The sequence below is a fragment of the Capra hircus genome, chromosome 14, assembly GCF_001704415.2.
Source record: "Capra hircus breed San Clemente chromosome 14, ASM170441v1, whole genome shotgun sequence".
In the NCBI taxonomy this organism is placed as follows: domain Eukaryota; kingdom Metazoa; phylum Chordata; class Mammalia; order Artiodactyla; family Bovidae; genus Capra; species Capra hircus.
Genome location: NC_030821.1, coordinates 80644572 through 80657768, shown reverse-complemented (window position 1 = coordinate 80657768; position 13197 = coordinate 80644572). Strand labels below are relative to the sequence as shown.

The 13197-nt window shown below is 50.6% G+C and overlaps 1 protein-coding gene across 1 annotated transcript; it reads right to left on the bottom strand.

Moving 5' to 3' along the window:
• LOC102187146 (lymphocyte antigen 6H) lies at positions 851 to 3892 on the bottom strand. The gene is made up of 4 exons (XM_018058110.1): positions 3820 to 3892; positions 3585 to 3701; positions 2355 to 2548; positions 851 to 943 (listed from the first exon to the last, which is right to left on the bottom strand). The coding sequence occupies exons 1-4, from the start codon at positions 3890 to 3892 to the stop codon at positions 851 to 853; spliced, it is 477 nt and encodes a 158-aa protein (XP_017913599.1).

The following is a 13197-nucleotide window of genomic DNA, read 5'->3' as shown; positions in this document are numbered from 1 at the left end:
AGGTCGTACAAGCTAAGAGAATCAGAAACTCAATTATGAAGGATGTGGGGCAGAAGGGAAAGGCAAGGCATGATCAGAAGGAGACAGCACTGGGCACCTCTGAGTGTCGGCATGAAGCTGGACACCTGCTGGAATGGAGGCTGCAGCTGGCTTTGAGTTTCCCAGCAGAGACTGTGAAAAAAGACTCCAGTAACCACAGAATCTGCAGCAAAAATCCTGAAGCTGAGGATGGCTACGGTGGTGCCTGCACGTCAGTGGTCCTGCTGTTGGCGCAGACCAGCTTTGGGTTGGGTGGCCACATGTTGCTCAGGCCCCCGGGACACGCAGGAAGGTGTGGTGTCAGGCTTGTGATCCAGCATTATCTCAGGTCAGAGGGACTGGGGGAAGCCGAGTGGTTGAGGATGGCTCCAGCTTCTCAAACCACATGCTCAGCCACCATGAAGCAGCTGCTCACTGCTCAAGAATACCTTTCTCACGCGGTTGTCAATCATCTTCATCTTTCCTTGACTCAGGCTTTACTCATTTATCCATTTATTCAGGAAAGTTTCTGATTTCTATCTGAAAGTATGGCCAGAAGACCTACAGTCCCAGGCCCCCTGTCCAGAACAGAGACCAGGATGCTCAGCCCTCAAGGTGCCCATCTTCATGGAGAGGAAAGCAGAGACTGGCTGGCACAGCGGGTCGTGGGGAGATGGGGTGTGGTGGCCTCTGACCCAGATCACACGCACAGATTCCCAGCTTGGAGGGAAGACCCCAGCTCTACCGCGTGACCATTTCCCTTCTGCACTGGCCTATGGACTGGCCTAAACTCAGGAAGTGAGATTCTTTATGCCTCAATGGGCCAGGAACCTCACGTAGAGAGACGGAAGCAGTAGATGGTGACCGTCTGCTTGGCCATGCCAGGGGACCTGGGGAATTTAAGTTCAGCATGAAAATCCACACCCTGAGTGAACAGGAGAGAGGCCCCACTTTAAGGTGGGCATTCTGGGACTCTCATCCAAAGACTTCCAGGTCACCCCGGCAGTCTCCCTGCACAGAGGGGAGCCACGCCCAGACCATGAACCCATGAAGGCGCCAGAGAACCGAGGGCCAGCCGGCCCATCTTGGTCTATGGGAAGATGGCCAGGAGTTGGAGATTGGGGTCAGGTGTGCGCTGGTGGGAGGCAGATGTAAGAACCTGGAGCCAGGCCAGTGTGCAGACCCTGGGTCGGGGGGAAGCGTACAGACTCGCGGGCAGGGTAAGCCTGAGAAACCAGGCGTGCCGAACAGGTGTGTGGGCCCAGAGTTCTTCTGGGTTCTGGAGGCCTGTGGCCTGGCAACACTGCCCCCACCCACTGATTCTTGGTTCCTGTCCTCTGCTGCCTGGTCCTCCAAGACGTCCCCCTGGATGTCCAGTGGGGTCCTGGTGCAGCCTGGACAGCCGTGAGCTTGTCATTAGTTTCACTAGTCCCAACCTACTCCCTCTTTGTGCCCCGTCCTGGGTGACCCTCCCCCAAGCCAAGCCTGGACCATCCTGGGCACCTCCAGGCCTTCCATCAGCACCTACCCTGTCCAACCCACCTGAGCACCAAACATGGATCCCATCCGCCCCACCACTCAGACGTCCTCTCCCAGCATCTCTCCACCCTACTGCCCTACTGGGCCTGTGCCCCAGATGCTGACACTCCATCTCCACCACTGGCTAGCTGGCTCTCCTGAGGACCTGGCCTTGAGCCTGTGGTGCCTGCTCGGCCAATGCTGGTCCTGTCCCCCATTCGGTGGGCTGCAATGCAACCTAGATGGACAGTTTCGTGCACTACTCCCACACTGGATAGCACCCAACCACAGAGGTCTGCTGAGCGCTGGCCGAAGAGCCGGAGTCTGGGCACAGCGGGTTGAGATGAGGAGGAGGCAGGAGGGGGTGTGGGCAAGTAGTGACTTTATTGTCTCTGGAGGGAGTGATGGTCACGGTCCCCCTGCAGGACTCTGCCTAAGCCAGGGACAGAGATGGCCAGGATGATGGGCGTGGAGGGGCCGAGAGCGCACAGCGGGTCAGAAGCAGAGCCAGAGCCACCCTCTGGCTTTCCCCACCTCTTTTCCCACAACACAGGGGCCTGGATCATCCATTCAGGGCAGGGGCTGTTACCCCAAGCTGAGAAATGTGCATTCCCCAACACAGCGGGGGCTACAGTCCCAGGCTGTGTGAGTGAAGGGCCCATGCTGGGGACAGGAGAGGTGGCCAGGCCCACGGTGAGGTGATAGCACCTCCCCTCGGGGGCATGTGCCACCCAGGGTCTCGAGAGCGACGGGGGCAGGGTGCGCTTTGGGCTGAGGGAAGGTGCTCATAGCAGGACCCAGAGGAGGCTGAGGCCCACCCGAAGCAGGAGCCCCCGTGGGAGGGCCCTGGGGCCCTCCTGCAGGGCGGGGGCCCTGTTGCAGAGAGATCTGGAGCAGCAGTGCCGGACGATCTTGCTGAGCACCCCCGAGTCTGACAGCCATTCGAACTCCATGTTGGTGTTGGGGCACCTGGGGGCACAGCGCTTGCTGAGCAGGGTCTTCACCGGTAGTCCTGCAGGGAAGGGGACAGCATCCAGGAGGAGGAAGAGCCCAGGGCGGGCAGTGACGGCCAGGCCCCAAGCGGGCACTGACACCTTCTCCCGACCCTTTCACAGGCCAGGCTCTGCAAAGCGCTGGGAGCATAGCTGCCCAAGGTCACCTTCGAGGTCACAGCAAAGGCAAGGTTCAGGGCTGCTGGCCCTGGTCTGGGCTCTTCCCTGAAACCACACACAGCCTGGACACCCAGGCAGCCAGGGGCCTGGGAGTCCCGGGGAGATGGGGGAAGCTGAGCAGAGAGAAAAGGGAGGGCAACTGGAGGGCCGGTTGATCCCAGCTGGGGCTCCCGTCCCCCCTTCACTCAGAGACGTGCAGAGACCTTGGAAGGAAGCTCCAGAGGGAAGCAGGACACTCAGAACAGCCCAGCTGCAGAAAAGGTCGCCTTGGAGGAGCCCTCCTCCTCATGCTGCTGTGCTGTGTGTGAGTGTGTGCTGTACCTGTTGCGTGCATGCTGTTCGCTAGGTTGAACCTCACTGTATTGTATATACGACAATTGCACGGGGCCTCCCAGGTGGTGCTAGTGGTAAAGAACCCATCTGCCAATGCAGGAGATGCAAGAGACTCGGGTTCCATCCCTGAGTCGGGAAGATCCCCCTGGAGTAGGAAATGCCAACCCGCTCCAGTATTTCTGCCTAGAAAATTCACGACAGAGGAGCCTGGCGGGTTGCAGTCCATGGGGCTGCAGAGCCGGACACAACTGAGTGACTGAGCACGCACATGTATGACAACTATATGCATTGCCTTACATCATATCATGGGCTACCACGTGGCACCCGAGAGAAGGAGAGAGACCAGCAGCCAGCCCCCTCCAGAAGCCCCCAGGCTTAACCTTGAGCAGCTGGCCCCTCCCCTGTGCTCAGGATGGGGATCAGGCAAAGGTGGGTGCAGGCCAGGGTCCCCTGAAGGGAGCCTCCATCAGTTCCCCGCTGAGACCCCAAAGGATCCAGGGCTGAGTTCCCGGAGTCCCCCTTCGCACGGGGCCAAGAACTCACTCAGGGTGATGATCAACACGTGGGAGACGCAGACCCGGTCAGTGGAGGAGCACACCGCAGGCAAGCAAAACTCCGGGCTCCTGACTTTGAAGCACTGGTAGCAGCTCAGGTTCTTCCCTGGGGGGCAGCACCGGCCACTGAGGAGTGCGCTGTGCACCCACCCAGCTAAGAGCCGTCCCCGAGGGATGTGCCCACCGCCCCCAGGAGCCCCCGCAGCCAAGAGGGCCATCCTTACCTGGCTCTCTGGCTCTGCCAGCAGGGTCCAAAGACACCAGCAGAGCCCACAGGGCTAGAACCAGTGCCCCCATGACACCACCAGCTTAGCCTGTGGGGGAGTGGGGGAGGGAGGTGGGGGCAGAGGGGGCTTTGCCCAGAGCTCCCCACGTTGCACCTGCCCATCCCCTGGGTCTCTCCGCCCTGGACCCCCTCACTTGAGGTCAATCAGATCCTAGTTCTGATGGGACGCTCTCCCCCAGCCTGAACCCTCCTCCTGCCCCTTCCGTTCCCAACTGCAGGGGACTGCCCTTCCAGCAAAATCAGCCCAGGGAGGGGCTGGGTGCAGGGGCTTCTCAGCCCCTGCTCTGGGGAGGGTCTCCTGGGGCCTGTGAGGATGGCCGCTTCCTGCTGGAGCAGAAAGGGGAGAAGGGGTGTGAGGAAGGCGTCTCCCCTGTGGCTCACCCCCTCCGTCAGGCTCCACCCCACCAGGCTCCACCCCACGGGTACTTCCTTCTCTTCCTGTAACAAACCCTCCTACCTCACCTGGAGACCTGAGGCTCTCGGGGTCCTGCCTGCGTCCAGGTGTGGCAGGAGATGCTGCCCTCTCCCCTGACCCCCAGGGACCCAGTCTCCTGAGGCTGCACCCTGAACACAGAGCCGAAGCCCAGAGGCTCTCACCTGGGTGTCCGGTAGCTAGGTGGGTTTCACACCACTTCCTGCCTGCATGTTCCCCCAGGCCTTTTCTTTTTTCCTTCTTGCCTTTATTTCCTTGATCATGCCCCGCTGAGCACCCGTGAGGAGCAGGCTGGCAGGGTGTGGGTCCCGGATCTGGATTTGCAGCAGAGGATGCCTGCCCCCAGGGGTTCAGCAGGAGAGTGGGCAGAAGGACAAAGCGGGTGACTCCTAGGCAAAGGGGGGTTGAGAGGGGCTGCCTCTGGCATCCAAGTGACCGCTGCGACACCTCCACCAGCGACCACTGGACCTCGGCACCCCCTTCAGGCCCCAGTTTCAAGGATGTGCTGCTGTTTGGGGACATTTCCCCTCCCAGTGGTCCAATGAGAAGGACTGTTCCCCGCCCCATCTTGCCTGGCAGGTCCCAGCCTCCACCTCGGGGGTGGTGGAACACCCAGAGCCTCCGGTCCGCTCCAGCCCCTCAAGCTGTCCTGCCTTTGGAGGGGTGTGGGCGGGCCTTGGAGGTGGGCCCAGAAGGGGTGGGCCGCACCGCCTGGGGGGCGGATCTTGGTTTTCATTGTGTGTTTATTCCTTTGTCATTTCATGCAGTAATCCAGCTGAATGGGAGTCTGGGACCTCAAATCGCACGGTGGTGTTGGATGTGGGTGTGATGAAGCAGGCTGGGTGGGCGGCCAGGACAGCTTTTCAGGACCCCACGCCTCAGGGTACAGTCTCGAGTTAAAGCCTTGGACCCGTTGGCAAAGGATGAGTCACCACCTGTGAGCTCATGTTTCGCCAAGGTCCTTTCTTCTGGGCTGGGGACGCAGGTCCTGGGGTCAGAGAGGTCTCTGCCCCCCAGCGATGTTTCTGCCTTCCTCTGCTGTCCTGGCAGCCCGGTGGCAGCCTCCCTGGATTGTTCCCTGGTACTGCAGGCTGAGAGCAGTGGGGGAAGCAAACAAGTGGGGCGGGGGGTGACACCCTTGGCAAGCTTGGTGGCACATGGAAAGAAGGGAGGGAGAAGGGGAAGTGCAGAGCTGCAGCAGCCAGAGGGACTCTTGATGTTGGTGGACACCCACCCCTCCCACCCCCCGAGCGCGGACGCAGGGGCAGCTGCACTTCACCGCGCAGCCGGAGGAGGGCGACCCCGCTCCCGCAGGCCGCGACCCAGCGCGCGAATCTGCGCGGAGAAGTAAAGAAGATAAAGCCTTGCTCCTGGAAAATGTCCCGGACATCCAACTAGGGAGCGGAATAAAACTCTCCTGCCCGAATTAAAACATTTGAAAGTGTGAAGGAGTACCTTGCATCAGAACAACAATAGGCAATAAAAAGAAGAAGAGATAAAAAATGGCGAGTGAGGAACGACTGGAGGAAAATCTCCATTTATGGTCTCCGTAAGTAGACCAGCTTAGAAGTGAGCTCACACTTAAGAGTTCCAAGGGGGCAGGCATGTGAGACCCTAAGTTGGAAGCTGTAGCATGAAGGCGGGCAAACAAGAGGACAAAACGACCTAAGTCCAAACTAAAAGCGCTCACCTGTTCTGGAAAAATGACCCAGAAAAGTGAGCGCTAAGACTACGCTAGTAAAAAATTGTAAAAGACACAGAAGCACCCTTTAATGCAAAACCTCCCACAGCATATATGTAAAGAGAGAGAGAGAGAGAGAAAAAAGGTTGCTATCAGACTTCCCAAGATGTAGAAATTATTAAAAAAAGAAAAACTTTTGAACCAAGTATTTAAAATATAGTCAAGAATATAATCAAGCATCAATACTGTAAGAAAAGTTTTTAAAAACTTAGTTTGATTTTTTAGTAAAAGGTAAAAAAATGACAATACACGAATTCAAATTCCCAATTCAAAAATACTGGAGAGGTGGGGTGGGGAGGAACCAAAGCCAACAGAAGAAAGTATGGAGAAGAAAATCGTAAGGCTAGAAGCTGAAGCAAATGGTGCAGAGAACAAAACCCAGACATGAGTAATAAAGCAAAAACTTGGTTCTCTGAGAAATTAAAAGAACTAGATAAGCAAACAACTAACCTAATCAATAAAAGGGGGCAGTACAAATATGCAAATAATACTGAATGAAGCACTTTTTGAAAGACAAAATTTTAAATGATAACAGACTATTTCATATACCCTTAAACAAATATGGGACCTCAAATGAGGTGGATAACTACCTAGGAAAATACACTTAAGCAAAATTTATCCCAGTTGAGAGAAAAGCTTTAAGAGATCAATTTCAGTATAAAATAAACATAATAAGAAACTATCCCAGAAGAAATGGCCCGGATCAGATTATTTCACAATCTGAAATAATTCTACAAAATTCACAAATTCTACAAAATCTTCAAAGACCGGATATTCCTAATGACACAGACTGTTTGAGAACATAAAAGAGACTTCCAAGTTATTTTAACAAAGCCAGTATAATACTGATAACCAACCTAATAAAAATTGTGCAAAGAAAGACAATTACAAATCAACATCTTTTATCATTGCAAAAATCTTTAAGAAATATTAACAAATAGATTCCAACAGCACCTCAAAAAAATACACGAAGAAAAAGTAGGATATATTCCTAAGATTCAGATAGTTAAATATCATGGAATATGTTAATATGATTCATCCTTTTCATAGATATGAAAATAAATGTCATAGGGATAAATCTATAGACTTTGAAGTATGTTGGAATAGATTAGTTACCCTTCAATTTAAAATATTCAAGAAAAATATAATCTCTTAAAGTCATCACCTTACATTATAAGAAAAGCATTCTGATCACTATTTGAAATTCAGCCAGTATTCACTGATATAATTATAAAATATTAATTAGAGGCTTTAGAATGGGGAAAGAAGTAAAATCAGGTCCATTTGTAGATGAGGTGGTAGTATATCTGGAAATCCTGGAGAATAAAGAATACAAATAACAAATTTCGAAAATAATCAGTAATGAGTCAGGACGCAAGGTAAACAGAGAAAACTCAGTAGCCATCAGAGGGCGTCCGGTATGTGTCAGGACGAAGGAGGCCGGCAGTCACGTTCTCCCGCGGGACCAAGAAGAAAATACCAGAGCGGTTGCAGCTGTCATATTTAAATGTGCTGGGAGCTGAGAGGACCAAGGACCAAGTGGATTGGCTTCCAGAAGTGGGAAACTGAGCCTCCGCGGCCCCCAGCCCCTTCTTGGGGGGCCTCGCCAGCCACCATCCCTACTGTACCCAAACACCCCGCGGCTACCGCATGCTCAGTTCTGGGAAAGCGACGCGGCACACGCACAGGGTCCCGCATGCTGGCGGTGGTACCCAGGGCGGGTCGCGTATAAGGAAGACGGGCACCTGCGGCAGTCCCACAGCTCTCAGGACCAAGTTCCCACCGGAGAAAAGAGGTCTGCTCCGAACACATAGCTGATCTTGCTCTGAAGAGACTCGACAGAGTCTGAAGCAAGGCATCAGAAGTTGGCAGTGGGAGGCTTAAGGGCACGAAGGTGCGGAAATGCATCTGCCACGCTCTCCGGGATGAGGAGAGGGCCTGCTGAGCCTCCGCCGGAAGCCTGGGAGGAGAGGGATGGGAGGTCAGATGCGCCTTGCTAACTCTGGGGTCCAGCCCAACCTAGCTCGACTCTGATGGAGTTGACCTGGAGAACACCTCGTGCACTTGATCTGGTAAAAGAGGGAGCTAGAGACCTAGTACTCGTGGCCTCTGGCTCTTATTTATACAACCCCGGGAGATGACAGTAACAGTAGGGTGGAAAGACCCAGGGATGATCCAGACAGTGGTCAGCAGGAAAGGACTTTATGTTAAGTGCGTTCAATCATAGACTTGAAAAACCGAGAGTTTTAACAGAGAATGCTGCTGCTAAGTCACTTCAGTCGTGTCCGACTCTGTGTGACCCCCTAGACGGCAGCCCACCAGGCTCCCCCGTCCCTGGGACTCTCCTGGCAAGAACACTGGAGTGGGTTGCCATTTCCTTCTCCAATGCATGAAAGTGAAAAGTGAAAATGAAGTCGCTCAGTCGTGTCTGACTCCCAGCGACCCCATGGACTGCAGCCCACCAGGCTCCTCCGTCCATGGGATTTTCCAGGCAAGAGTACTGGAATGGGGTGCCATTTAGGACTTTATAAAACAAACTGAATAAATATACCGTGTATTGGCCAGGATTTTCCAGAGAAGCAGAACCAATAGACTATGTATGTAAACAAAAAGTTTATTTTAAGGATGGGGCTCATGATAGGGAGGCTGCAAGTTCAAAAACTCCAGGGTGGGCTGTGTTGGGGAGGAAGAAAATTTCCTCTACCCTTTTGGCTAGCCTAAGAATTAAATTGACAGGAGACAGATTAACAGGAGAAAATCAAACAGAAGTGTAATACCATGTCTACATGGGAGAGACCCAGGAAAGCTGAGTAACTCATTGAAATGGCTGAAGCCCTCACCTTAAATACCATCCTCAGCCAAAGAGAAAAACAGGTTATAGAAGGTAGGGAGAGTCAGTTAAGGGGGGTTGATCAGTGATGCAGATTTAAGTCACTGAGTTCCCCACTAGTATGAGTTTCTAGATATTTGGTCATCCCAGATGGAGATTGCTTTATATACGTAAATGTTTCTTACAAAAGGTCAACTCCCACTTGCTTTTCAGAGCCCTTCCCATGTATGCTGTTTCTCAGAAAATAACCAGCTTGAAACAACTAATATGCCAAAGAGGCATATTTTAGGGTGGCAAGTTCTGCTCCCCTACAGCCAGAAGGCTAGAGACCCAGGAAAAGCTGATGCTACAGTTAAAGTCCAAAACTGCTGCAGAATTCCCTCTTGTTTGGAGAAAATCAGTCTTTTGGTTTATTCAGACCTTCAGCTGATTAGATGAGACCCACCCACATTATGGAGAGCAGCCTGCTTCACTCCAATTTCACCAATTTAAATGTCAGTCCTGGGACTTCCTTGGTGGTCCAGTGGTTAAGAATCCACCCTGCAATGTAGGGGATTTAGGCTCTATTCCTTGGAGGGGGAACTAAGATCCCACATGCCACAGAGCAACTGAGCCACAACCAGAGAATCTGTGCACCGCAACAGAGAGCCCTAGTGCTGGTGCAGCCCCAAACAAACAAATAAATATTTTAAAATGTCAATCTCATCCAAAAATATCCACACAGAAACATCCAGAACTGTATCTGACCACATATTGGAGTCCTGTGGCTCAGTCAAGTTAATACACTCAGTTAGCCATTGTATTCAGAAAGTAAAAAATAAAATATCCAAAATTAAGAACTCATTTGGATGAATTAGGAGCAAAAGACACTATGAGCACAGGCAGAGACAGGACAGTATAAAATAGCCCAAAGGAAACTTAGAATAAAAACAATAGAAAAAAAATTGATTGGAGCATCAGGGCCTGTGAGATTCAGTCAAATGGTCTAACTTTACATGAGATTGGAGTGCCATAGGGAAGAAAGAGGGGTTTAATAGATACTTGAAGATGTAATATTTTTCAAAATTCATAAACGATAACCCACAGATCCATGGATCACAGAAAATCCTTAGCAGGATAAGTGCAAAGAATGTCATCCCAGCTGGTGATAATGGAATTGAGATGCTGAAAGTCGAAATGATGGTCTTAGTGAGACGGAGCAGGACAGTATGGAGCCCACCCCCGCCACTGCATCCTCTCCCACGCATCAGCCTATCAGAGAACTGTGCCCAAGCTGACCACAGACCCTGAGGCCCCCTCCCTCTCCTGACTTTAAAAGTGCTTGGCTGTAGAGATCAGATTTCTGGCTGCCAAGGGAGAGGGGGTTGGGAGAGGGAAGGATTGGGAGTTTGGGATTAGCACATGCCAACTATTATATATAGAATAGATAAATAACAAGGTCCTACTGTATAGCAGAGGGAACTATATTCAATATCAAATATATGTGTGTGTATATGTATATATCTGAGTATTTGAATATATATATATATATATCTGAATCACCACATTGTAAATCAACTATACTTCAACAAGATAAATTTTAAAAATGCTTTGCTGAAACCCTTTAGGGAGGTCAGCTTTTCGAGGAGGATCCGCCTGTTTGCCTTTCTTGGCCCTGCTATAAAACTGTTTGTTTCAAACTCTGACGCTTAGGTTTGCTTGGCCTCCAGGTGTGCTGGGCATGTGGGCTTGCCTTTGGTAACATTGGGGTAAATATGGAAGAATATTTACAGTGTAAAACAACAGCAGCAGCACCTTGTGGGGTTTATAACGAATGTCTATAAATAAGTACTAAGATAACAGAAGTACATGGGGGAGTGTCAACTGAAAAAAAAATGTGTGACCTAAAAGTTGAGAAAGGGAAAGAGGAGAGTGAAAAAGCTGGCTTAAAGCTCAACATTCAGCAAACGAAGATCATGGCATCCGGTCCCATCACTTCATGGCAAATAGATGGGGAAACAGTGGAAATAGTAGCAGACTTTATTTTGGGGGGCCTCCAAAATCACTGCAGATGGTGATTGCAGCCATGGAATTAAAAGATGCTTACTCCTTGGAAGGAAAGTTATGACCAACCTAGACAGCATATTAAAAAAACAGGGACATTACTTTGCCAACAAAGGTTCATCTAGTCAAGGTTATGGTTTTTCCAGTGGTCATGTGTGGATGTGAGAGTTGGACTATAAAGAAAGCTGAGTGCCCAAGAATCGATGCTTTTGAACTGTGGTGTTGGAGAAGACTGTTGAGAGTCCCTTGGACTGCAAGGAGATCCAACCAGTCCATTCTAAAGGAGAACGGTCCTGAGTGTTCATTGGAAGGACTGATGTTGAAGCTGAAACTCCAGTATTTTGGCCACCTGATGCGAAGAGCTGACTCATTTAAAAAGACCCTGATGCTGGGAAAGATTGAAGGCAGAAGGAGAAGGGTACAACAGAGGATGAGATGGCTGGATGGCATCACTGACTCAACGGACATGAGTTTGGGTAGGCTCCGGGAGTTGGTGATAGGCAGGGAGGCCTGGCGTGCTGCAGTTCCTGGGGTTACAAAGAGTCGGACACGACTGAGTGACTGAACTGAAATGAACTGAACTGAAAAGTTGAGAATGATGTTTTGTTTGGTGGAATTTCTGAGGATTTCAAGCCCAGAGGACAGCTTCTCAGAGGAGCCAGGATATGTAGGACTTTTTCGTGAGAAAAATAAGGTAGTCAGAACTTGAAAAGATTATTGTTAATTAAAGAGGACCAGTTATCTCAAGGAATTTGGTGCTTTTCTCTGTATGGGAAGATGTGAGTCTGGGCTCACTGCAATCATTCCTTTCACAGGCACGTCATCTTCCAGGGCCAATATCCTGTTCTTTTCTGTCATGAGTCCCCTCGGGGTGCACCGCTGGGGCAGTTGCAGTAGCTGTTGGGGTCCAGCCCCAGTGGATCCAGGGTAATTCGAAGGGGAAACGGCGTCGGCGATTAAAAAAGAATTATTTAATTAGAGATATAAAGAGAGATTAAGAAAGAATAGTGGAGTGGAGAAGATAGAGGAGAAAAGAGGCTGTATGCCTTGGTTTACGTAGAAAGCCAATAAAGTCCCGAGACAAGGGACTTGTACCGTCTACGTAGGCCACAAGCGCCCGTTTGAATAGCGGAGGGTGCCCTGCCTTGGGCTCCCTCTCGAGTGGGTCTTAGAAGCCAGGGCAAATAAGTATACATGGCGAGCCTCTATGCTCCAGATGGGAATGTAGCCTGAAAAGGGAGAATAAGAAAAGAATGACATGGGGAAGCCAAGCATTGGTGCAAGACCCACAACTTTATTTTCAAAGGCAGCTTATATACCCCAAGTTGTAAATAAAGAAATAATGGAATATGCAGAATTATGCAGGGGCAGCAGTCCTGACCCTTACTGAGACCAGGCTTTCTTTTTGCATACCTTCCTGTATACAAAAGGTCTCAGGTGATTTACATTATCTTCTGGCCAAGAGGCCTGTTAACATTTTTATGGCTCTCTTCCTAGATAAATGTCTATCAACCAGAAAACTCATTTTCTTCTGAAGTGTTTTTTCTTTAATCTGCATCACCCTCAAAGTACTAAATAAAGTTACATTCCTGTAGGACAAAGGTGCAGTGGGTTATAACAAAGAAAGTACTTAACTCAAAGATCTAATGTTGCTAACGCCAGGGCTACTACCTGTTTTTTCTACATACCAACTATATCTACAAATAAAAGATATGAAAACTTGGTAGCAAGTATTGGCTCAACAATGAAACCCTTAATCAGTCCTATTCTAATGATTTTTGACTCCTCGGAAGGCCCTACATTCCTAGGATGTTTCAAGCTTCCTGTGCCTCTCGTGGTCAGGAGGCTGTAAACAACCACATGCGTAGCTGTAAGAGTCCAGATAAACCTGTCAGGCTGGCTAGAAAGCCATCAGAGGGGTTTTTGGATTGAAACACTCATATTATGTCCAGGAGACTTATTATCTAAAAGCTCTAAATTAACTTTTTCCAGAAAAAGGTGGTGGGGCGACAGCCCCCTGTTAATGTCAGAGGAGTTGGTGAAAGGCATAATATAGTAAGGCAGACAGATTCTGGTTTTGGGGTAGATGCTTGAGTAGGTCCAGGGAGGTTCCCTCGAGATCCGACTCGCCTTTGCCTGTCAGGTCTCTTCCTCATGACCTTTGCCATGGGCAGGATTCCTCGTGCTGGCTCCCGGCAAGTAGCTAAGGGCTTGGCAGTGGGCATGAGTCTGTCTCTATCCTGAGTTCCCTCAAGACTCACCTTCCAGG

Excerpts from the sequence above, each read along its gene's own strand:
- LOC102187146 (XM_018058110.1), bottom strand. The coding sequence starts at position 3,892 with ATGGGGGCACTGGTTCTAGCCCTGTGGGCTCTGCTGGTGTCTTTGGAC. Across the intron at positions 2,549-3,584 it reads CGTGTTGATCATCACCCTGA|GACTACCGGTGAAGACCCTG; the intron begins GTGAGTTCTTGG and ends CCTTCCCTGCAG. Across the intron at positions 944-2,354 it reads CACGGGGGCTCCTGCTTCGG|GGTGTGGATTTTCATGCTGA; the intron begins GTGGGCCTCAGC and ends CTGTTCACTCAG.